General features: G+C 39.7%; 1 protein-coding gene across 1 annotated transcript in view; it reads right to left on the bottom strand.

Moving 5' to 3' along the window:
- lars2 (leucyl-tRNA synthetase 2, mitochondrial) overlaps nucleotides 1-26,327 on the bottom strand; it is a 32,790-nt gene extending 6,463 nt beyond the window's left edge. The window contains exons 1-15 of the mRNA XM_061050932.1: nucleotides 26,170-26,327; nucleotides 22,911-23,137; nucleotides 20,664-20,795; nucleotides 14,460-14,551; nucleotides 14,319-14,379; nucleotides 14,130-14,219; nucleotides 13,655-13,798; nucleotides 10,824-10,931; nucleotides 6,833-6,992; nucleotides 6,208-6,312; nucleotides 5,721-5,836; nucleotides 5,346-5,629; nucleotides 2,121-2,219; nucleotides 223-360; nucleotides 18-138 (exon numbers count right to left, since the gene is read on the bottom strand). Of these exons, the coding sequence (XP_060906915.1) occupies nucleotides 18-138; nucleotides 223-360; nucleotides 2,121-2,219; nucleotides 5,346-5,629; nucleotides 5,721-5,836; nucleotides 6,208-6,312; nucleotides 6,833-6,992; nucleotides 10,824-10,931; nucleotides 13,655-13,798; nucleotides 14,130-14,219; nucleotides 14,319-14,379; nucleotides 14,460-14,551; nucleotides 20,664-20,795; nucleotides 22,911-23,126 (1,866 nt within the window). The 5' untranslated portion in view covers nucleotides 23,127-23,137; nucleotides 26,170-26,327. The remainder of the gene's footprint in view (nucleotides 1-17; nucleotides 139-222; nucleotides 361-2,120; nucleotides 2,220-5,345; nucleotides 5,630-5,720; nucleotides 5,837-6,207; nucleotides 6,313-6,832; nucleotides 6,993-10,823; nucleotides 10,932-13,654; nucleotides 13,799-14,129; nucleotides 14,220-14,318; nucleotides 14,380-14,459; nucleotides 14,552-20,663; nucleotides 20,796-22,910; nucleotides 23,138-26,169) is intronic.
- Nucleotides 26,328-26,735: the final 408 nt, after the last annotated feature.

Raw genomic sequence — 26,735 nt, 5'->3', positions numbered from 1 at the left:
TGATGAACACTCTGCACATTGGGGCGGTGTTTACCTGTGAAGTCTATCTCTTCTCTCTTCAGGTACTGCCCACTGTCTGCCAGTCTGAAAGTCTGGCCTTTAATCAGACCCTGGACCAGCAGCTTCCTGAAAGGCTCCCTGCAAAACAAAAAGGAGGGTTGATTCAAATCAAGCGGATGTCGGTGCACTCTTCAAGCACATGAAGTACTGTGTGAGCTGTACCTGTGAGCCACAAGACCCTGGTCCCTGCAGAAGTGACTTAGAAAGCGAGCGTAGTACAAGTGCATAACCGCATGCTCCTTCCCTCCGATGTAAACGTCTACAGGTAGCCAGTGATCGGCCAGGCGGCGCTCAAAGGGCCTGGAGAGACAGAGCAGGAAACAACTGAACTTACATATAATCTCAATGCGAGGTTAGAAGATCTGTAATGCTCTCAGAGGTCAGTACTATGATTGCAGTAATTTTATGATCAAATGTGTGCATTAACTTTCAGTTGAAGTTCATGTAAATGTTTTTTATTGGGACATCTACGATTTAGTGTTTGATTAAACGCCTTTTATTGTTTGACTTCCTCAACAACATTGAGAACAGTTCACTGTTTTGTTCCATTTCAATACCTGAAATTTGATCTGAACTCTCCCTTAAGATGATGAAACTTTAAAACAACTCCTCTGTCAGGCAACATGTAACTTTATTTGGGGTTGCTATGGAAATGGATGTATTAATATATCATTATCAGAAGATCACAGGAGCAAAGTAGATGTTTGTATGTTTACATTTCACAATATGTTATGAGAAAACATTTGTTTTAAATGGCACTGTGTACTTTGTAAATATGCTCACTCACGTCCTCTAGGGGGCAGGCTGAATCTGATCCAGATCTGAAGAGAACAAAAGCATCCTGAAGCTTCTCTCTCTCTCTCTCTCTCTCTCTGGCTTCACTTTTACATCTACTGATGGAATATGTGTTTCAAATATGGCTCTGAAGATTTCCTCTAAACTCAGCTTCTCATGTTTACAGTTTTTGAAGGAGGGAATCTTGCTGACTGTGCTGTTTTTTTTGTTTTTTTTACAGTTTTCACCAGGAGAGCCGTATGTTTTAAGCCTGACCGATGTGGTGGTCAGCACAGGCCGGGATTCCACCTAATGATGCTTTTTTAGGGTAGCCTGCTATCTCTGTGTGTCACCTTTCACACCATCATTACTCTCCTCCACACCTGTCTGCCTCTCTGGGATGATGGCGCCTCCCAGATAATTGAACCAGGGAAAAAAAAGTTATGAACTCACAAGGCTGAAAATAAATGTGGCTGGTTGTTGGCATTAGTCCAGGGAACTGTAATACATAACCACACACACACACACACACACTCTTCCATTAAACACCTTCTTCCTATTCCTCTCCTCTTACTTGCTACTTTCAACATCTCTTTCCTCGTTTCTCCCCCTGTCTCCGTATAGGCAGGGCCCAGCAGGCTAACTGAAATGCACAAATAGCGTAATTGCTTTTTTTGTTGTGCCATAATCTCACCGCCTAAGAAAAGTGATGGGGAGCGCAGTCCCCCTTCCTTTTAAAGCAGCTTTACAGCTGGGTCAGGGCACTGGGAAATTAATCTCTTTTGTAAGGCTCAGGCTATCGCCACCATCCCAGCAGGTGATGACCATGGCTCCGTAATCTCTGCTGGCTGTAAATGCAACTTCCAGGCAAAGTGTGTGTCTGTGTGTGTGTGTATGTGAGGAGAGTGCACAGAGGCAGTTTATACATGTTTGAAATGGATAAGTGGGAGAGTGGGTGATCTTACAGCGAGCAGCATAATTATGCGTTTGAGTGTAACTTTCCAGCAGCACATATAAACCAGAAGAGTGTGTGCGAGATGGCAGCTTTTCTCACAGTGTAGCAGAGATTACATGAAGAATGCATTTTTATAAATATCTAAAAACAGATTTGTTAACGCCCACTGCTTGAAATACTTGTCCAGATTTTTTCTCAGTCCATTGCATTTTAATTGAACAAACAAGAGTGTAAATAAAACCTGTTTCTGTTTCAAAAAAGAATCTGTCAGCATGAGAACATTTTTTTTTTCCAGTGATTTCAGTGAGTGTCAGGAGAAGGCTGATCGTACCTGTGATTGTTATGAGGGTCAGTGTATCTGAAGTAATACCAGGCGGAGTCCACAAATGTGTCCATGGTATCGGTCTCCCTCCTGGCGGGGCCTTTACATCTGACAGAGGAAGAGAGTTGGCAGAGGCAGCACAACAATCAATATTAGGCGAACAAATTAGAAAGCGAACAAATGAGCGATTCCCAGTTTGTATGCTTAGCGTAAATGGCACATTATATGGTGTGTGTGTGTGTGTGTGTGTGTGTGTGTGTGTGTGTGTGTGAGTGTGCAGCTGGCTCCATCTGGCTGCAGGAGGTCATGTCCCTGTAGAGAAGCCCAGCTGAAGCCAGACTGGCACCAGACCTGTGTTCCTGTGACATAACTAACAGGCTGAGCTAACAGGGAACGAAGCAGCAGGCTTAGCACATGATGGTGTGTTTGCATTGGAAATGCCACCTTGTGCCCCCTTTCTGTCCAAGACAAACAGCACTTGAGTATGTGGTGCAAATCTGCCAACATCACTTTCACAGTAGAGGAGAGGAGGACGTTTTCAAAGGCAGAGAACAAAAAAAAGAGCTTTTGGATAGCGTTTTTTGTTCCAATTTTATTTAAATCACTGAATGGAACAGTGGACGTGTCTCTATTTTACTTTCTAATGAGTCTCAGTAGAGTTGAAATCAGTGTCTCAGATAGATAAACAGAAGCTGAAAGCTTTTTTGTGCTGCAGAGCAGGTTGTGTTTCCCGCACCTGGGATGTCTTCATTTTCCCTTAAAAAAAAACAGTCATCACATGTTTTATCCAACACTCTCAAACACAGACGCACACAATGAGAGGCAAAACCCCTGGACCAACCTAACCGTCTATAATAAGGCTGAGATGATGAGGTAAGAGCTGAACGTTGCCTAGCAACAAGACTAAGGTGTTGGGAGGTTAATATTTGGAGGCCAGGTGTTATTAAGAATGATGAAAACCTGTAATATAAGTTAATAACATTAATCGGAATCCAATAACATACAATTCATGGCACAAAGAAGAATCCTTGTTATCATGTCATTCAGGAAAAAATCTTCTCACTTCTCACTTCAAATCTCAGACCAGATTGACCAATCAGAGGCCAGATTGTGGTCGTTTGACTGACAGCTGGTACTGGCTACCCTCAGTGTACAGAAGGATCAGTTTTGACCACACACTCTTTCTCGAGGTAGCCCTTTTCTAAGCCATGAAAGCAGCAAAAATAAGTAGGTCACTTTATCTGAAGCAACCTGTAAGAACGAGAGTGTAAAAAAAACCTTTGTGTGTGTGTGCGTGTGCGTGTGCGCGTGTGTTTGCAAGGAGAGCCAAAAAAAAGCCAAAAGGCTCTCAAACAGACGAGGCAAGTGAGGCAGCTGCCCACTCCAGGAAGGCTCTCATCTTATGGAAAACAGCTCTCCATCTGTGACACAAAGTCACAGATGGAGAATCCACGAAACAACACACACCTGTACACACACCTTTCCAGCCAGGCTAAGCCGAGGCAGGGTTCAGTTGGCGGACCCGTTTACAGCGCTGTGGAGAGTCGGAGAGATGTGCACACAGGTAATGACTGCCCCAAGGACAGATAAAAGCATCTTTTATCGTCCCGCTCATCCGTGTTACTCTCAAACTTTAATTGGATGTGGTTGATGAGTGAAGGGAACAAATTTCGACAGACTCTTGACGATGGAGGGGGGGAGATAACGCCGTCTGGGTGATTATAGCCATCAATCACGGCTGATGGGAGGAATTATAGTAGCTTTGTGAGAGTGAGTGAACACAATCTGATGACTTGTGCCATCTGCAACTGAGTGGGCCGTTGTTTTAATCAAAATGACGCCATGGTGGTGATTAGTCTTATCCAGAGAGGGATTCCCATGTCAGTGAGGGGACACTGACGAGGCTTTCTTCTTTTCAAACATGTTCAAACACTTGCCAGTGTGTGTGTGTGTTTTTTTTTCTGTGTTCAAAAGGTAAAATGTGTGTGCGACACAGCTTGGCTTGCACTTCCATCATCATCATCATCATCATCATCTCATGCTGCTCCTGTCAGCCACTTATTATATAACCCCATCAGAAACAAAATACTAATCACAGCATTCACAGGCTCGCTCTCAATGCTCCGTGTTCCCCTAAAGCTGTCAGTGCTCTCAGCTCATTTTGTCTGTGCTGGTCTCCCGAGGACAAACAAGAAGTACTGGGGAGAGGGTGTCACTGGAAAGGGTTTCAACATAATTCAATTCTCACTCCACTTAGACCATAATGGACAGGATCATTTCCACTATAACGCCTGCTTTGTATAATAGACAAAAAACATCCTGCACATTTTCTGTATCCTATTAACACATTGCACAGTAGAATGTGGCTACTGACCTGCTAATGGGTACGTGCTACGGGAGCGGGTGGAGACTTGTTTAGTGTCAAAACTCTTACACACAATTTTGTGTGTCAAAATCATGTTTTAAAGTCAGTAATTCTCAATATGTTTGCCTTGTGACACCCTAAAATGACATTTTCTTTCTACCAGTTGCACATGCCAATTTGTTAGCGATTGTCCTTAACTGGTTTTCGATAACGACGTATTAAAGCCGGAGGTAAACGTAGTTTTATGTTGTTCTGGGTCCCTGTACTATTTATGGATATGCAGGTGCAGGTGATGGTAACATGTCTGTAAACTCACTAATGACTAAAAAAGGCAGTGAGGAAAATCCTTCAAGCTAGTAAACACAGATACAGCTTTACATGTTTTATGAGGGAGGGATTGCATTATTTCTTGACCTGTTTTTAGTGATCTCATCTCATCTATCTTAATTTCCTTTACTTCTTATGATCTGTTTTTATCTGCCTTCAGTTTTGTTTATTGTTTCTTCCTCTTTTAGTTGCTTACATTATCTTGAATCTCTGGTCCTCCTGGTCTCAGCTCCTGTTGTTGGGTTCTTACGATGGTCCTTATGGTGGGTCTTTAGATGGTTGGGTTGAAGATGTTGTTGGGTATTTTGTTGTACAGGTTCTTTTGCTGTTGGTTTGATTTTTGTTGTTTTTTCTTCTGTGTTCGAGTTCTTTTGCTTTTTTCTTTTAGTGCATTTGCTATCTGTGGGTTTCATGTGAATAATGTCTGCATGTGTTAATATTCTCAGGGTACCTCCACCACATCATAACAGATATGAAACTAATGGATCAGTGTATTTGCCACGTTCCCATAAAACATGAAAAGAACATCTCACTGTTCATACCTGGGACATTTGCAGTTGACCCAATCATGAGCGGCGTCGAGTGGTGATGCACCTTTTCCCTTAAGAGACGGCAGCTTCGGTAAAACAACAGGTAGCTCCTCCTCAGGGACAGCAACCGCACCGCAAGACCCACAATGCACCACAGGGATGGGTGTTCCCCAGTACCGCTGTCTTGATATCAACCAGTCCCTGAGCTTGGAGCTGGTGAGGTGACCACCAACCCTTTGCTCTCTGGCCTTCTGGGTAATGGAGTCAAATGCCTGCTGCCTGGTTAGGCCTGAGAACTATAGACAGAAGAGGACAAAAAAGAGTCTTATTGTATAGAAAGAAGGTGTACCAGACTTAAACAAGTAATCCTTCACTGACAGTGCTGACCTCATTAGAGTTAATCAGAGTTTGTGTCCCATCTTCATCACTTTTTAGCACCGTTGTCCACATCAGGTTCAGATCTCTGGCCACAGACAGATCCTCCTCACTGCAGTCTGGGGTTCCTGTTAAGACACAAGTTCAGGAAAAACACGTAGCATGTAAAAAACAAAAAACATAAACATGGACACAAACTTGACTAATCTCTGAGGAGGGAGAAAAAAAAACCCTGTGGTGATGTTAAGCATGTTATGTTGAGACAGTCCCCTGGGTTCACCCTGCTGCTCTGTGAGACAAACATCTGAAACACTGGTGTACGACATACAGTAAAGTGGCTGTTTGTATAACAATAAAGAATAATAAGGATGCATCTTTTGCATAATCAAATCTGATAAAATTCATCATGCATGCTCCGAGATGCATATAACATTTTTTTTTCAAACTGGCCACCTACACTTTCAAGGTCAGGTGAAACCTCCCCAGGCCTGTAACTCACCAATCACAGTATCTAGATAGCCATCAAACGCCTCTCTGTGGGAGATAACCAGGGGAACCTCCTGGCTGGTGAACAGGTTGCGAGCGGTGACCTCCGTCAGGCAGTCTGGAGAGCAAGGGGGACATGAGAGGTGTGAGGGAGGCCGAGCTGCTTCCCCTGGTGGCTCATTATCAACAATCACTCACTTCTGAGGCAGAGAAAACCTCAAAGGAATTCCAATCAACATACGGTCAGACCACAGCAGCCACTACATCCATAGCTTGACATTCAAAAACATGTAATCCATACAGGGCATGTGGAAAATATGTAGACGGATTAAATGCATCACTTTGAAATGATTCCCCTTAAAAATGATGTTTTTTCCTTTTTTGTAGGGGATTGAGGATTTCCTTTTTGTAGTTTAATTTCTTTCTATTTCCTATAGTTGTTGTAATAGTTATAATAGTTATAAATGTTTTATAAATAATGTAACATTTATTTATCCAGCGCTGATGCAAATCCTAACTGCCTACATCATCTGTAAAGCAACTTGGTATGCACCAAATGAAAAAATGATACTGCTGCTAAGGAAAGCTCTAGATGTGTGTTTTTGAACCCAGACCAAGATAACTGTAAGGACGGTTACCTCTGCCCGGCTTTAAGACTTTCTCCAAGGCAGAGCGGACTGAGCTGCTCCCGTGTAGCAGTCTGTGGGAGGGCAGGATGGCGAGGTAAGCTGCTCCAAACACTGTCTCAGGAGAGGAGCTGTAGGCTGACAGGGTTTCCCCCGTTTCCTCTCCATTCAGCTGGAAGATCAGAGAAGAAACTGTCACCGTCCAAGTAAACAGCTGCACTAATGGGAGGAACCTGCCAGCTCCTGAGGCTATCACACAGAGTGGTTTTGTATAAAAACGATTTCAGTCACTAACATTTAAGAAGCAGTACACCAGTTGAGCGCCTTTCTTAGGTGTGACTGCACTTTATACAATTAGTATAATTGCACACAATTTATTAACTCAACTAATTTTGTTCATTTGTTGTGTTTTTTCTCACTCTTCAGTTGCTTGTGTAATTACTGAGTACACTGTGGTACTAAATGAACACTGTGCAACCGTGTATGCAGAGTGTTGTATAAAGAGAGACACACAATAAATTCCACCTAAAACAATTAACCTTCACCAGGACAAGTCTTGTACTTTAACCTACTTAAGCTGTAGTAAGACATCAAATTGGAAACGTGTATCACCTGAAGGCCATTTAATGTAAATACATTAATTATTTTGAATTGTATCAAATAAATAAACCGCTTAGAAGACTATAACCTCCATACATGGGGCGCGCGCACTAACCACTGCGCCACCAGCGCCCTATGTATAGTATGTATGTATGTATAGTATGTATGTATGTATGTATAGTATGTATGCATGTATAGTATGTATGTATGTATGTATAGTATGTATGCATGTATAGTATGTATGTATGTATAGTATGTATGTATGTATAGTATGCATAGTATGTATGTACGTATGCATGTATGTATAGTATGTATGTATGTATGTATGTATGTATAGTATGTATGCATGTATAGTATGTATGTATAGTATGTATAGATGTATGTATGTATATATAGTATAGTATAGTATGTATGTATGTATAGTATGTATGTATAGTATGTATATATAGTATAGTATGTATGTATGTATAGTATGTATGCATGTATGTATTGTATGTATAGTATGTATGTATGCATCTATGTATAGTATGCATGTATAGTATGTATGTATGTATGTATAGTATGTATGTATGTATGTATAGTATGTATGCATGTATGTATAGTATGTATGTATCTATGTATAGTATGCATGTATAGTATGTATGTATAGTATGTATGTATATATAGTATAGTATGTATGTATAGTATGTATAGTATGCATGTATAGTATGCATGTATAGTATGTATGTATGTATAGTATGTATGTATAGTATGTATGCATGTATGTATAGTATGCATGTATAGTATGCATGTATAGTATGTATGTATGTATAGTATGTATGTATAGTATGTATGCATGTATGTATGTATGTATGCATGTATAGTATGTATGTATAGTATGTATGTATGCATGTATGTATAGTATGCATGTATAGTATGTACGTATGTATGTATGCATGTATAGTATGTATGTATGTATGTATATATAGTATAATATAGTATGTATGTATGCATGTATGTATAGTATGTATAGTATGTATTTATGCATGTATGTATAGTATGCATGTATAGTATGTATGTATAGTATGTATGTATGTATGTATGTATGCATGTATGTATGCATGTATAGTATGTATGTATATATAGTATGTATGTATATATAGTATGTATGTATGTATAGTATGTATGTATATATAGTATAGTATGTATAGTATGTATGTATGCATGTATAGTATGTATGTATAGTATGCATGTATAGTATGTATGTATAGTATGTATGCATGTATAGTATGTATTTATGCATGTATGTATAGTATGCATGTATAGTATGTATGTATATATAGTATAGTATGTATAGTATGTATGTATGCATGTATAGTATGTATGTATATATAGTATAGTATATATAGTATGTATGTATGTATAGTATGTATAGTATGCATGTATAGTATGTATGTATAGTATGTATGCATGTATGTATGCATGTATAGTATGTATGCATAGTATGTATAGTATGTATAGTATGTATGTATAGTATCTATAGTATGTATGTATAGTATGTATAGTATGTATGTATAGTATGTTTGTATGTATAGTATGTATGTATATATAGTATAGTATGTATAGTATGTATGTATGCATGTATAGTATGTATGTATGTATAGTATGTATGTATAGTATGTATGCATGTATGCATGTATAGTATGTATGTATGTATAGTATGTTTGTATGTATAGTATGTATGTATATATAGTATAGTATGTATAGTATGTATGTATGCATGTATAGTATGTATGTATGTATAGTATGTATGTATAGTATGTATGCATGTATGCATGTATAGTATGTATGTATGTATAGTATGTATGCATGCATGCATGTATAGTATGTATGTATGTATAGTATGTATGCATGCATGTATAGTATGTATGTATGTATAGTATGTATGTCTGTATGTATGTATAGTATAGTATGTATGTATAGCATGTATGCATAGTATGTATGTATGCATAGTATGTATGTATAGATGTATGTATGTATAGTATAGTATGTATGTACATATGTATAGTATGTATGTATATATAGTATAGTATGTATGTACAGTATGTATGTATATATAGTATAGTATGTATGCATGTATGTATGCATGTATAGTATGTATGTATGTATGTATAGTATGTATGTACAGTATGTATGTATGTATAGTATGCATGTATGTATGTATAGCATGTATGTATGTATAGTATAGTATGTATGTATAGTATGCATGTATGTATGTATAGTATGCATGTATGTATAGCATGTATGTATGTATAGTATGCATGTATGTATAGTATGTATGTATAGATGTATGTATGCATGTATGTATGTATAGTATGTATGTATAGATGTATGCATGTATAGTATGTATGTATAGATGTATAGTATAGTATGTATGTATAGTATGTATGTATAGATGTATGCATAGTATGTATGTATAGTATGTATAATATGTATGTATAGTATAGTATGTATGTATAGATGTATGCATAGTATGTATGTATAGTATGCATGTATGTATGTATAGTATAGTATGTATAGTATGCATGTATGTATGTATGTATAGTATGCATGTATGTATGTATGTATGTATGTATAGTATGCATGTATGTATGTATAGTATGTATGTATAGTATGCATGTATGTATGTATGTTATAGTATGTATGCATGTATGTATGTATGTTATAGTATGTATGCATGTATGTATGTATGTATAGTATGTATGTATGTATAGTATGCATGTATGTATGTATGTTATAGTATGTATGCATGTATGTAGCTATTTGATAAATAATGAGGCTACGAGCCTTTAATCCCGTAATTATTTAGAGACTCAACACTCTTGTTAGGGGCTTGAGACCAATTAGTACATGTCATGCTGTAGGACACACATTTACACAATCTTCAGCCCCCCAGAGAGATAATTCAGTGAATATATATATATATATATATATATATGTAACAATATGATACTAAACAAGCCGCCATCCAATTTACTTAACAAATGCTGGCTTTAAACTGGAACCCTCTATTCTGCCATAAACACAGAAAAGGACATAAAATGCCTTCCCACTACATGCTGTGACCATTGTTCTTCTAGGAATAAGAAGACTTATTCCATTAAAGGACTGACAAACAGTTTCTTAAAGGGTGCTCATGGGGCTATTTGTGACAGCTCAGTTTGACAAGTGGAAAACTGTAAATATGACCCTGAGAAGACTCAATAGAAATTAATCCATCAAATCCTCATGTTTTTGTAAATTACTCCTCGCAGAGGAAAGCACTAAACTGAATCAGATCAACAAAGTGCAGATATTTCATGTTTGTGTTACTTGAGTTTTTACAGAAATATATAAATAAAGGGAGAATTTGAATTAAACTCACCTTAAGTTTAAAATCAAAGTAGCATCCGGTGCACTCTCCAATCCAGTTTGCCTGCATGGCTTTGACCCCGTACCACTCTGGAAGATCTGCCAGGGCGTCCAGAAGAGGCTTGAGGGAGAGACAGAAACAAGAAGACAACTTTTTTTATTTTAAATGTTTGGAAACAGCTAATTTCCCTCCTTCATTGTTTTTAATGCACAACTGCGCAAGGCTCCTCTTAAGTATGTAGCTGTCTACAGTACTCTGGGATAATGCAATCGACTCCAACTCAGTGTGGCCTTGTTTGAAAGCTGAGCCAATTTATTCTGACAAAGCAGCAGAGCCAAGCAGGTCACATTATGCAGCCAAAGAGAGATTTTCAAAAATCCTGACCTCCACTCTCACCACTTTCTCTCTTATCACAAAGCAATCGTCTACAAAAGTGCACACACACTCTCTCTCTCACACATACACAACAACACTTCTTCCGAATGATTAAAGGAATCTATGCATATCAACGAGGCTCAGGCCAAAAAGCCACAGCTGGACGGAGCCCCAAAGATCTTCCAAATTTTCATTTCCTTTTTAGTCTGTCACAGCCTATTACTCATAATCCCCCCGCTGTGTGGCTCAGCATGCATCCCCTCGTCACATACGTCTCAATACAAGCATTAAGATTCAACAAAGTCATCACTAGCATGATTGTGGGATGTGGCTGCACTGCAGAGCGGAAGAAGAAACAGAAATCCCTGAGAATGTGTGTCAGCATGACAGAGAGACAAAACAGAAATGTTACTATAAACAAAGAAAACAAGAAAGCGATCAACAACTAATGATCACATTAAAGAGTGTGGCAGTGATTTTTTTTTTTACTCATAGAATTTAAAAAAATAATAGTTTAGCTCAAAGCTAGAGTTAAGCAGAAGCAGGAGTCACTGAAAGATGAACAGCAAGGACAGGAGTCTCCATGGAAACTAAGAAAAGCTAAAGAGAAACAGCATGGTAAAGCAATAACTGAAATTGTGTGTGAGTGTGTGAAGAAGAAAAATAGACATAAGTATTCTTCGTGCAAAAATATTACATAATGCAGCCAAACAAATCCATTCCTTTTCTAAGATAGTTCAGGGATTTGAACCAGCATCCTTCAAATGTGTTAAGTTGTTTGTGTTTTAAGGATGTGTGCAGATGTTTGAGAAATAGTACATTTGAATAATACACTGACCTGTGAATCATTTAGATGTCAGTGCAGTCTGAGTGCAACAAGTGCAATTATGCATGAAATTGAAAACTCTGCCATGATGCCACGTGATCATTCTGCATCCTGCTCGCCCCACTTCAGAGAAATCCATCTTAGTAATAATATTCAGCCATTTGTGTCCCAGAGGAAACAATATGGTTACGATTCATGGGGAAACAGCATGGAACGACCTGACAGCTAAACTGACGGCGGCTGAATAAATGTTGACTGAAGTTAATGTTGTCTAACGGGCTCGAACACGAGCACAGGGAGACGCACAGGCAGGAAATCACAGTCCAATTACAGCGCAGCTCTTATAATTTGGCAGGCCGTTCTTTGACACGGTCCTCCTTTCTCTCCATCTGTCTTTCTCACTTCTTTTCCCTAACACCTCTCCCGTTCCTTCCCACTTCTCCGTTCGTCAGTGAAAATTAGAAATGCAGGAACACATTGTCACAGTAGGCCACTTCCACCTCCACTCACACTTGTGACACAGACAAGAAGGGGCGACTTCAGCGCCGCGGCTAAAACTGGATAACATCTGACCTGACTGTGGACAAACTGGTGTTCTTAATAAAAATGGCAAATTTGAGAAATAAATGAAGATGATGCCTCTGCAAGTTTAATTGTATGAATTAGAAATCACCACCATTATTTTAAGAGGAGTTTTATATTAATTTCATGCCACCCGAGCAAGCTTTGCTTTTTTATTTTTTCATAACGGTATTAAACTCTACTCACAGAAACTCTGATCTTGCTTATGCTTTTTCTCTGCTCATGGCATTATTCAGAATCACTATTTCAATGGAAGCAAGTAAAGCTGTCATTTTTCAAGCAGAGGTGTCGAGAAAAGGATTAAAATGAAGAATTGCAGACGTTTCTCTGTTTTCTATCATCATCCTTGTTTTTTTTTACAAAACAAGACCATTAAAGAAGTCACATTGACTTTTAAGAATTGTTCCAAGCATTTAATAAAAGTTTGTAAACCAAATAAGTGAAAATATTAAGAAAATCTAAATGCTCTTTAGTTCCAGCCCCGAAACAGGAAATATGACAGTCACATGTTTTTTCACAACAAAACAAAAAGTATGAAGACAAATTTGAATGATCTGCAGGTTTGATAAAAAGTGCAAGTTTTGTTGAGTTTCTCCTCTAGGACTACATTTTGCACATGCGTTACTTACTAAACACATGCACATAAAGCATGTTTAATGCATGAGCAGTATTTCCTGTGGCTGATTCAAACACGTCCAGAGGGGGTCATTTCCCCCTGCAGCAGCCTTTGCTATGCTCTGTGCAGAAAAGGGGCAGACCTCTAATCAGTCAGCCAGACCACCATGTGGTACAACCCAGACTCTGCTTGTGTCTCTCGGTCTGGAGACGCCAGGCTACAGATGATGGCCTTCAGGGGTCTGATTGCAGGAGCAGAGCTGCAGGGATGCTGCTGCTGCCGCTGAAGTGTCGGCCATGATTGTTATCAGAGGGCTGCGCTGCTTATTTCGAACATGAATTAAGGCTGCTGGTCAGGGAGGCCTTTGCCACTTTGCACTCACACACTCATTCATATCCAGGTTTCTTTCGCACACATACACACACACACACCAAAAAGACGTACCTTGGCATAATTTGTGGTCTTAATGAACCATTGTGTGAGCAGCTTCTGCTCCACCAGGGCACCAGACCTCCAGGAGCGACCCTTTTCATCCACCTGCTCATCAGCCAGCACCGTCTGATCAACGGGGTCCCAGTTCACCACAGCCTGGATTAAAGACACACACAAATAAGCACACAAATGGCAAATGAACACACGCACACATTCACAATTCAAATTAAAAAGCTGAGCTTAGAAAGTAGGTTGGATTCAATAGACCGACCAACGGCTTATTCAAGGTCGTCCCATTTCATTAAACATAATCAAAGGGGTTGGACCATGCGCTCTTCTTTTTTAATTCAGTCTTTTTCTTCCAGGTGTAACGGTTGAGCTGCCTCAATCATGTCTGTCACTGTCAGGCACCTCAAACCCAAAGCAATCATATTTTCCTTTCAGAAGAAAAGCAGGATAAGCAATTCAGGGCAAAGGCCAACGGTACCTCTTTCTGATACGCAAGTCCGGCTTTAAAGAGCTTGATGAACAGATACTGCGTCCACCTGTAGTAGTCTGGAAGACAGGTGGTCACTTCCTGTCAGAAAAAAAAAGCCACAGAAAGGTCACCCATTTGGCAATGGAGTGAACCAGACCTGAGCGTGACAACTTCTCTGTCTGATGCCTTGGTACTCACTCTGTCCCAGTTGAAGCAGAGGCCTAGGCTGTCCAGCTGCTCGCGCATGGACTGGATGTTGCTTAAGAGACACAACGGAGTCAATGTTAGTGTACGTAAAAACAACGACTCTAATAAGAGCTGAAGTGATATGTCATATACCTTATAGTCCACTCTCCTGGGTCCAGACCTCTCTCTATGGCTGCGTTTTCTGCAGGGAGTCCAAAAGCATCCCAACCCATCGGATTCAACACCTGTGAAGAAGCCAGGAGATTTGTGTGATCAGGGAGAATCAAGAGTGAATTATTACACAAGAATGTGGATATTTGATTCAGTTAAAGTTGTAGATTATGAAGAGAAAAAGCTTACACTCTCTTTTTTAGCTACTAATATATAAGGAATGTGTTTCTTTTCTATCGTTGCTTTCTGACAAAAAACAGCTATTTAAGTTGTCACTTGGGCTCCGAGAGATTCTTTGATGGGCAACAATCAAAAACTATTGCAACAATGTTTACAGTCTACCTACAAATTCCCCCCAGACATGTTTCTAGACACTGACATACAGTTTAATTACTGTTGAATTTATTGCGTCTCCCTCAATGAAAAGTTAGAAATCTGTGAATGTGCCGTGTTGTCTTTTCACAACTTTATTTGACCGTTAAGATTTTTTCCTTCTTCATGAAGAACTCCATTCACATTTGTATGTCCACTCTCGGCTTCAAGTTGCCATACCTCCATACCTGGTAAAGATATCTTCAGGCGTTTATCTTGCATCTAAGGTGAGCAAAGAGAAACGATTTTCTTTCCTAACAAATGAATGTGAAATCATTCAAGGAGAGTCAAACTCTTCAGAATCATCCGGGTCTACACTCCCTCCCGCCCATAAGCTCTGCCGTCGAAAGGCGTCTGATCCAACCTTCACAACAGGGTCCTAAGTCTCTAACTATACTCTTTTCAACTGTCGACCCCCGGTGGTGGAACAAACTTCCAAACTCGATCCGCCAAGTCCCTTTACACCTTTAAGAAAAAGCTAAAGACCCAGCTCTTTCGTGAACACCTACGCAGTATGCACTTAGTGATATTATTGATGACGATAATAATGATGATGGTTTTGTTTGATAATGACTCTTTAAGGATGGTGTTGATGCTGATTAGAGCTCTCAAGAACAGCTGTCGAGGTTGTGTCTGATCGGATTTAAAGCTGTTCGTTTGCACTTACTGACGTTGTTTCCTCCTCTCCACATTGTGTTGTACTTACTCTCTGATGTTCGTTGCTTTGGATACAAAAGGGGATTTTAAATCACAGGTAGACTTTTGAGAGTCTGTCTTGTCTCACTGTATGTAATATGCCATTAGAGGGTTTATGCAAATAGTAACAGAAAAATCTGAACATATTTTTCTGTAGGGGATCATTTATTCAGCATGAAAGCATTATGCTCTTATAACTGCAGCACATGTTGAACCATATATGATAATGTGTTTTAACGCCATTAGAACTTTCAGTCAATGCATTAACACAAACAGGTTTCATGTTAATGCAGCTATTATATCATGTAAAAACAAGGAGAGGGAGGTAAAGCTTTGAATGGAAGCTCAGGATGTGACAGCTGCCCGCCTGTCAGCCTGATGCTAATTAGGCTACTCACTAAATTGTTTCACACTTTTTTGCTAATCAACACCACAATCTACGATGTCTGCTTCCATCCCCCAGTACTTTAATCCCCCATCTCTCTCACAATCCTTGACATAAATCACCGTCTACTCCATATAACGTCTCCTCCATTCATCTCTTTTTCCTTTTGGTTCCCAGAGATGATTTTTTTTTTTTCCCCGCACACTGAGAGACCGAATGGAGATGAAAGCACAGGAGTGGAAGGCGTGAGTAAAGTAGAGGAGACGCAGGGTGACAAGGATTCGAGGACTGGAGGGGATCATCCATGGACTCTAACGGGGCTGATGTTTCAGACGATTTGGTATCCTTGGTAACTGCATGGGCCTCATTTGTAAAGCTGTGCGCTGGTTGGTATTAAGCTAAGAGAGCTCGGCACAGCAGACCACTGTGACGGATCAGGAGGAAAGCAGGCACAAACAGAAGATAGCCAACGTAAATGTAGCAAAGCAAGAAAACACGCACCTCATCTAGAAGGAGTGAGACAGTGTGTTACAGGGAGCAGCTGTGACGGACAGACTGCATTACAAAGCTCAATTCTCAAAGTTCAAAGAGAGCAGCAGAGGAAAACAATCTTTTCCCTGCGAATACCAACCTGTTACCACAGAGGCTGTCGGCACATTTCAGAGCACGGGTGACAACAGGCAGAGGAAGATGGACGTGGGAGTCAGTGTGGGAACATTTTATGACAATCTGTCCACTGTAATGTCGAGCAAGTCCATGCCAACCCGTGACAGATACGTCAATCAACACTTATGGGGCTGCTTGTGAACACAACATGATGGACACAAGTGTTGGGAGGCTGAGGCTTTATTTTTTGTGATTGTGAGACCACTCACCGCTACATGGCAGTGTCCACCCACACAGCTCCAGAAGCTTCTATTGATTCAGGCAGCGCTGAGATGCAACTCCAGCTAATTGGTTCATACTCAACCCTGCTGATTGACTCAATGTTTCATTCCATGGACAAGCTCAGGTTTTACCTGAAACAAACAACTGATGCAACTCAGGGTGCACAATTTCATGCAGGGACTCTAGCATGTGAGAAACTATTCAACAAAGAAGAGAAAGTATGACTGTGAGATGTGTTTGTATATGTTGTTTATGACTGGAAATAGGGGGAACAGCTTGCATGACTCATCAAATCAGCCTACATCACCTTATAAGATAACTAAGGAACATGTTATGTGTTTTATTTCAACACAAAAATGAACTCATTAAAGGGGCGCCGGTTTGGGATTATATTGCTTGCCCCATGCACAGAAGCCTTGACTCCAACCCTTGCCTCTTTTTTTTGGGAGGGGGTGGGGAGGGGGGGGGTGAGAGTGACAGTGGGGAATGACATGTGGGAAAGGAGCCACCCGCTTGAGGACAATATAGCCTCCGTACATGGTGGGGGGGGGCGTGAACTAACCGCTAGGCCATCTGCAGCCCCTTGGCTCTTTTCTGAACGTCATTACCTGCTCTATCTCTCTCCCCCTCTGAAAAAATCTAAATTGTTTACTTTATCTTTAATGAACATTTCTCACTTTACCAGAATAAAATGGAGGTTAAAAAAAAGGCTTTACTTTATCTATTCCACAAATTTAAAGAAATATCCCCCAACAGAACCCCTAGAAGGATCCTTTAGCCAGGTGACTTATTATTATTATTATTACAACGTATATTCCATTTGGATGACCCTAGTAAACTCATGTGAAACTGTATCATTGTTCCATTGATAAGATTTTGGTCACATTATATTGATATGAGATACAGGACAACACAAGACTCTGAGTGTTTTCGTTAGAAAAGTGTGAAAGAAGAACTACCCTTTAAAAGACGGGAGAATAGCTCGAGTATGTGACAATCAGCAGAGTGAACCTTTTTAATTAACTAGTGAATAAGGAAGAGTCGGTGCATTCAGTGGAACAACATTTGCTTTCCGACAGATGCTAAGAGAACGTAGACTCCTGAGCAGGAAGTCTTTGTCAGTCAGGTGAAACTGTGTTTCTGTCCGGGGAGAACGCAAACACAAACAGATGGGATTCTCTCCGCAGGTGAGAGCATGACACAGAAACTAACATTAAATCCCAGTGTTACAGAAAAGCTTTTCATCAGGGCAAAAACAGGGAGGGATTGTGTGAGGACAACGACTAACCCAAAAAACATGAACATGAGCTCTGTGACAGACACAGCCTCATCAACACCTGAAGTTCACTGGACCTTAGCACAACGTGAATATTGACTGCAGTGCTCGGTCTGATATGGAGTGGTGTATAGACCTTCCTTGTTCTTATCTTTGCCGCAGCAGATTAAAAACCTTCAGTCTATAAGAACTATAAAACAGTTCCTTGCTAATGCGCTGAACAAATGTTTGTTAGCATATAATAATTAGGTTTAGTAGCAGAAAAATAAAAACATGTTAAGAAACACAACCAACAAAGACAGCATCAGCTACTTAAAACGATTGTAAAAAAAATCAGCTATGATGTGAGTAAAATAAGACTTTTAATGTGTGCAAATGTACACTCTGCTGACAGAAATCCAAACAGAATACAGAAGAGTGTAAACTTTGCTCTCATGATTGAGAGATGGAGGAGGTAGAAGTTGTTTATCATATTAATGCTATTGTTAAAACTTTATATTAGAGGTTCTTCCTGTGTTAAGAGATATGCAGCTTCACACTTCACTGCAGGTGTAAACTGAGGCTCGAGCAGTGTTAATAGAGCAGCTATTAATAATGATTTGAATAAACAGTGTATGGATGGTGGGAGGTAAAGCAGGAAACAAGTCGACAGATTGGAGCTTAAGAGCAGGGAGACTTTTCAGGTAAGCTGTGCTTCAATGTAAAAGTAGAGAGCATAAATCTCAGGGGCGCCGTAAGGAGGTGAAAAGTAAGGACGATTCTAAGGGCCCATGACTGACGGAGGCCCTTAAATGCATTGGTTAGTATTCATATTAAATTATAAACTAATTGCCATTAAGAAGACTTTCTTCACAAACGTGCTCATAACAATAGCTTTCTTTGTATTTCCTAAAGTAACATTCAGACGACAGACATCTTTTCATGAGGCCCAGCGTTCCTCGCGGCGCTCCTGTCCGTACTGTATATCATTTTTTTCAGGTTACATAAAAGGTCTAATGTTTTTTTCAAACCACTGAACGAAAGCATTTCTTTAGATAGCTGACAATTTAAGTGGTTAACTTGAATTTAAAAAAAAGGTTAAAGTACTCCTCCTCAGGATGGCAACAACCTTTGTGCTTTTACAGAAGACAAGTTGAGATAATTAGCTGAACATCTGAACAAAGAGTGGACGGTTAAGCACCAGAAAAAGACTTGTGGTGTGTTGAGAGGTAGATAAAACAAACTATAAAGCTAACCAGGGAATAAAATAAAAGCTGTCTTGTTGCTTATTCTTAAATAAACCACAAGAAGGGCTTAAATAGAGAGCCATTCTTTTGGGCACCTATTCTAGTAAGGAGTTATAAATGTTTTCCTTTTAACCCAAGAACAAAGAGTCAATATCATGAGCTCATACAACTCTCTGCTTCATTTTACAAAAAAAAAAAAAACTTTTTAGCTTGAGAAAATGTCCAATGTGAGTGTTAATGTGGCTCCATCTTTCCAAAGTATCTTACATGAAAATACAGTTTAAATTCCCTGTTTGAATGAGAACTTTATCTTAGTGTGAATTGTTTTATATTGAAGCACTATCACAGAATGACTGTTTCACACATGAACTCCAGACAATGTCCAAACAATTGCAAGACATTCAATTCCCAGCAGTTAGCAGACTTCCTCCTCTACACATCACACACGGCAGTATCTTGTTGTGCCAGATGCACTGTCACTATAAGAACTACTAAACGCAGCTTTTGACACCATCAACCATTCCATCCTTCTCTCCCGCCTTGAAACCACCTTCAACATCACCGGCACTGCTCTCTCCTGGCTCAAATCATACCTCTCTGACAGATACCAGTTCATCAGCATCAACCACTGCAAATCCCCCACTGCTCCTCTCTCCCAAGGTGTTCCCCAAGGTTCTGTACTAGGTCCCCTCCTCTTCATCATGTACATGCTCATCCTGATTTGATGCAGACTTTTAACTAGAGAGCTTGAAGACTTAAAGAAACTCTTTAATTCCCACTGCAATACGCATTTTAAACAAGGCTAGATAATCAGTATTTTCTAAATGCTGTGCACATGTGTGATTATCTATTTATGGTAATTTTTGCTATTTTCTGTTTGCTATCTAAGTGTGAATGTTTTTATGTTTTTATGTTACTGAGCCTCAACAAAAGGTAATTCTTTGTCACTATGTGATAGACAATAAAGTTTTTTAAATCTTGATGGGGAGTCTGTTTAGAGTCTATCCTGGTTATTTGGAGAATTTCAGAAGTGCAGTATATGTGTGAAAGGGGCTGCACTGATTTAGTGAGCATGATTACACAATAACAGAACCCACTATGTGAAACAGCTCAATGGAATTCAGTTATCCTTGATTTGATATTTATATTATTTACACCACTATCTTTCAAAATATCTCCTATCTCAGTGAAATGGCCTCTAAGGATGTCCTTCCCTTTACAAATAAATAAAACAGAACAAAAGCTTTCTAAGGTTATGTCTGACACGTTAGTGTATTGGCCTTGTTTATTTCATGGAGCACAGCAGAAAATGGTAAAACACATTCACTTAAAAGCAGACAAACCTGATGGCCTCTCATTCTCTGGAAGTGGCCGATGGTGTCGCTGATGGTATAAACTCGCACGTGGCCCATGTGCAGTCGTCCTGACGGGTACGGGAACATGGAGAGGACATAAAACTTCTTCCCGTTGAAGCCCTGTAGGAGACAGACAGTCAAAACAAAGCTGTGAGTAAACTAATGTGGTGTGGAAAAGATCATACAACTAGAATACTTGAGGTCTACACTAACAACGCTTGGGCTCTTTTCTCCATCATCAGATTTTGATTGAGCTTTCGTCTGATACACTGATGAGGTCATGACAGGAATAAGAACTGTTCACTTGACTTTGGGCATGAGGATCTAACAGGGTCTGATTACACTGTCAAAGTCTGAGCAGCCGAAATTCTGATTATGGATGGTTTACAGCCCCAATGCTGTTCCCACAGCAACACAGTAAGTACTGGTGGTTACACCCTGGCAACCTGAGTCATGAATTTTTCAGTAAATTAATTAAGAACAGGGCTTCCAAGAATGCACTTCATCACTGTCAGCCTGTCTGAGACCATTAGGAGAGACGGTCAGCCAGAGCTGTACGTCGGAGTAGAGCAGCAAGAGGCAGCTGGAGGTCACGTGGAGGGATGCTTAATGACATGATCATCATTTCATGAGAGAGAGAAAAGGCTAGGGGGGGTTTCCTATAAACACTTCTACACACATCTGTCCACACTTACATAGTTTAGTATGAGTTCAAAGAGAAAAGGATCACAAGGCCAACACTTAGGAACCCCCCCCCCCACGTCAACTGCTAGTAAAAAAAAGTCCCGAACAGGTAACATTCTCTGGTTTGGCACACAAAACAAACGACAGGCGCTTGAGGGCAGAGCCAAAACACCTGAACCTGAAGTTGGCCACTGCTAATTTCTATTTATCAAAAGTGAGATAAAATGATAGTAAATGTTATTGGCTTTGGGTTTAGTAAAGTGGAGATCGTGCACAGTTTTAAAATGTATTAGCCCGTGTCTCCACAGGTGCAAGGAGATCTGGAATGTGCTTGTTGAAGAAGTCAATTCCAGGGTTCGTCTGGAAGCGAAGGGCTCAGGTACAGATTTTTAAAGATTAAAAATTCTTTAAGGAAATATGAAAACATTTTCACAGCCCTAATACCTTTATTCTTCTTTATTATGTTGTGGTAGGATAAAGCAGTTGAAGAACATCATATAACACAATGTCTAAAGTATCAACATAATTGTAAAAATGCTGTATTTCTGATATTTAAATTAGTTCCTGTAAACAAGCCTGAATCATGCCATCAGCCTGGATCATGATAAGATTGTCATTCGTATTCAATCCAAAAATGTAAACGCAAACTTCAAACTGGATAAAAAACAACATTAGATCACCTGATTTTAACTGATTATTTAATCCTGCTGTTTCTTTACACAACCTGTTGTTAGCTTTTGATCTCACCCGATAGTATAATATGATCAACAAACTTTTAAACTACTGGGATTTTTTTTTTTTTTTTTAAATCTGATCCATGTTTAATCTGATCTGGGACACAATGTTAACATAGAACAATCAACATTCTGATCCCTGTTTCCACTTCCAAAGATCCTGGCTGCATGTACTCAAACAGATAATTAATCCTTTTTATTCTCAGAATTGTCAGACATTTGGTGATTTCAGCTTCTCAAATAAAAGAGGATTTGATGTTTGATATCTTTGTCAACTGAAAAATCTTTGGGTCCGAACAATCAATTTGATACAACAAGGCCCGACTGTGAGCTCTGGTACTGCAGGATGAGCGTTTTTAAAGATGAATGTCTGAACTAGACACGACAATAAGATAATGTATTTCTGTATGGGGCTACTCACTACTTCACTTGTGCGAGTGTGGCAGGTACAGATCATTCATCATTGATCTCATGTAGACGATTGTTGTTCTTATTTTAGACTTTACAGACTTCAGAGTTGTTTTAATTGTTTTACAGTTAAAGTTGAGTGTTTGGTCCCAGCTCCTCTCAAACCAGGATATGAGATTCCTAGGGCTTTGCATCTTCACTTCTATCACTATTTCATTTGATTATGATTTGATTTGATATCACAATGCATCACGGGGGGTTGTTGCATCCTCAATTTTCTATACTACTGCACATAGCTACTTTTTCATCTATGAAAGCAAGCAGTCAGATAAATATAAAACAAAATCATGACCATACCGTGATAGCTCCAGACTAAAGTCTGTGGGTTTCTATATCTCAAATACTTCACCTCCTCTTGTGCATCTTTCCTCCCATGTGCCATGATTCGTGGGTGCCACCATTCCTCCACTCTGCGTCTGGTCTCTGTTCGGTAGTCTTTCTCCCACACACCTGTCTCACTGAACAGGGTGCGGATGCAGGGGGACAGGAGGCGGGGTGATGGGATTTTACCCAACCTGGCAACGCCCAGGGGACACAGAGCTAACCTCCTCATCGAGGCCTGCATGGCTCCGTCACCTAAAACAAGGAGACACAGATTGACATATAAAAGATTAAACATTCAGCGTATCAAGTGAAATTTGAATTTTATTTTACAACATTTATCAAAATTAAACACTCTTTAAAACTTTAACATTCAGAACACTTTGTAAAAACAAGCAATAAAGACAAATAAATAAGTAAAGAATATTATAATAAAAATAATATTCATAAAAAAGTACAATGTTTTAGGTATTTTGTTTAATTGATGTATAAGATATGATATAAATTTTAATGCCTCGACTTTTTCTTTCCTTTAAGAAACGTAATGTAAAGGTTAGCACACGGGGTTGTTTCTTTTGCTACTCTCTGTTATATCAACAACACATATGAGGTCATCATGACACAACAGGACTGAAGACGTTCCTCCCAGTCACATCATCTTCATGAAAGAAATGCTTCCTCAGAGGACATTAATGAGAACCATCACCATCACCAGTAAGCACAGAGAAGTCTGCGGGACTGAGCAGCACTCGAGTCCACGCAGTGAAAACAGAATGATTGACAGCTCGGCTGGGCAGCCCTCCTCTTCACCACTGCTGTTTCACAGTCTGTGTTCTTTGCACCACGTCACTCACACAACAGCATGCATTTGTTCAATCAGATTCAGCGTGATTTCATTGCACTCACCGCCTGACTCGAATGTGAGAAAGACGTTTTTAAAGTGTTCCAACTGATTATCATCTACCTGCAGATACCGCTCTAAAATAAACAGCTGGGTGGATGCTAAAGCAAACAGAGTATGTCTTTAATTATTCAGAGTTAGAAGTGCATAATACTGCATGACAGGAATGTTACACACTGAAATATTCAGAACCAAAAAGTTTCTTAATGACAGATAACCAGCAATGAAACTGTGACCTCAACCTTGACCTTTAGGCTCCTTGAAAAAATGACCGCTCACTCTCTGTTTACATGAACACAAGATTTAGGTGAGACTCCAGCATGACTCAAAGTAGGTCAGACAGTCAACTGTATGAAAAAAAAAAAAAAATGATTTGATCTAAATTTGTCTTCTTAACGACACACAAGTACATAAACACAGTTTCCAAGGAAACCAGAGATATTCACACAGTCTCTGCTTCCTCGTCAGCGGAGGACAACTGCTGCTAACCTGAAACTGTTGAGAGAATATTTTCTCTGCAGTGACGCATCTGCATCACAGACAGAGAGACCTTTCAGGCTGCTGAATGGAGGAAGTGATTGTTTGCATGATCTGATTTAACCAGGCGGAGATTAAGATGTAAATAGAAATGATGTCTGTTTACCTACAGCTGTAGAAAACCAATTGACGAGGTTAATACAATGATGAATGTCCAGAAACGTTCAAGTTCAATTATGTACATTAAACCATCATTTGATCCTCTATGATAGGTGGATTTGCTTTACAAAGCATAACTTTGTAAAGCATGGACTTTAGGAGGAGAGTTTGTTTTCAAAATAAAGATTGTCAAACAAAAGCAAGACTTAAGACTCTGCATTGTTAAGCAAGAATCTGACCCGTCTGGAGGTTTAAATGATCAAGTTGGACAGCTCTTTTGGGATAACTTAAAGAAAACGAGAGTTAACAAAGAAGAAAAGAGCCCCTTTCCTCCTCAGCGTTTTCCTCCAGCTGCTCACGTGTTGGATGTGTTTTTACTAAATGATAAGCTAAAGCACCGCAGCTGCCAACGCTCCTCCCTCAGGCTGAGGCCGGGAGAGCCGAGAACTCAAGGTTGTGCGCATCTGTGAAGGTGCAAGTGAGTGGGCTGAGGAGAGAGACCGAGGAAATGTTTCTATGGTGACTGGGCTCATCCAATCGGGAGTTTCCTGTAAACACTGACTGAAAACTTCTTTTCGCAGCATGCTGAGGAAAGAAGCGTTTGATTTAAAGATCTGTGGTTATAAGCCATGTCTTCACTTTAATACTTATTTTGGGCCTTACTTAGAGAGACAAAACTCTGGGGCCAGAGAGAGAGAGAGAGAGAGAGAGAGAGAGAGAGAGAGAGGACATGAAGGAAAGGAGCCACAGGTCGGAGTTGAACCTGGGCCACGCTTTGAGGACCTTCTGTAAATGGGGCGTGCAAATTAACCACTTGGCCACCGGTGCCCCCTGGTATTGAATTTCAATACTTTTCTCAACTGTAATGTTGGCAGTGAACCTCAATGATAATCAGACAAAAACAAGCTGTTTTTGCATTACATCACTTTGTTTCTAGTTAAGGTTAGAGGTCACTTTTTTATAACTTTCCTCTGGCCGAAGGATCATGTGATGAGAAAGTGTCTCCTATTGTTGTCATTTTGAAGAAGCTGTCTCTCTAATTATGTCACGATTGTTCAACCTCTGGAAAGTGAAGTGAGACATGAACGCCTGCATGGTCATGATATCACGATCACAGATTTGTTCTGCCTTAAAATTAATCTGCAACAACTTTGACGAGCACAGTGTCTTTTGTTTTCATGCAAAAACACCAGTTTAAAGTGTTTCATTTTACACTTCTTTCTGACACTTCAAACACCAAATAACAACTTTTCTTTCTGGAAAAGTTATCCTCATCATGAAATATAAAGCATGTGACTGGCAACATTTCGTCCTGTTCCCTTTGGATACAAGTTGTCACAAAAAAACATGATTTTCGTTCGAGTTCAATTCTTGCATTATAACAAAACTGTGATGATTGTAAGTTCAGAAGTCTGCAGACAGGGAGGCTGTAAATGAGGTTTAAAGTGAAGCATAAAGAAGAACAAGGGTTCAAATGACATAAAGCATATTCATATTTCCAAACTCGTCTCTGTTAAAGTTGGCAGAAGGTTTTGTTTTTTTTGACTTTGCAGCATGCTGACATGTCATTCATGCTGGTAAACCACACAGCACAGCCACATGTACAGGTCTACGCTCACGCTAGCTAAACGAGTTTTACGTTTAGTCTTTCATTTCTTATTTCATGGTTGACAGCTCGGTCTCTTCTGCTGCTGGATGAAGAAACTCAGGAGTTAAATCAGAGAAAAGCTTTCAGTTTGAAGGTACATACCGTTTTGTTTCCCGCTGCTCTATGTCTGCGTTACGGTCTTATATCCAAATACAAAAATCCATGTTATACATGTCAAGCCCAGCTTTTAAATATGAGTTGTATGACCTGTTTCCCCCTAATCACGACTTCGCCACGGGCGCCGCCATCTTGGATTTCAATAACTTTATCAACACAACGTAAGTCGACAAAAGACAGACAGACCCTCGACGTTAAGTCTCGTAAGGAACTTAAGGTTTATGTTTATTTTGTCAACCCGTTTAGGCAAAGGTCGACATCATTTCCCTTTGCTGATTGCATCCCGTTTGTAGCAAGTAGTGTTTTAAGCAAAATCAAATCCTCCTGCTTTCTTACAGCCTGTATTACAGTGTCAGGGATGTAGGCATTAGAAATGACCATGTAGTGCTTAGTTTATAATTATGATGAGTCATTTCAGTCTGTTAATTCCTCACAGGAGTTTTGAGATGAGCAAAAGTTAGGCTATCAATGAACTTTTCAATGCTTTCTGTCATTTTATATCTCTATGCTTTAAACTTCTGGATTTTACATAAATATGTGTGTCTGTCTCT

Source organism: Labrus mixtus, chromosome 11, assembly GCF_963584025.1.
Source record: "Labrus mixtus chromosome 11, fLabMix1.1, whole genome shotgun sequence".
NCBI lineage: Eukaryota > Metazoa > Chordata > Actinopteri > Labriformes > Labridae > Labrus > Labrus mixtus.
This window is presented reverse-complemented; position numbering and strand designations above follow the sequence as displayed.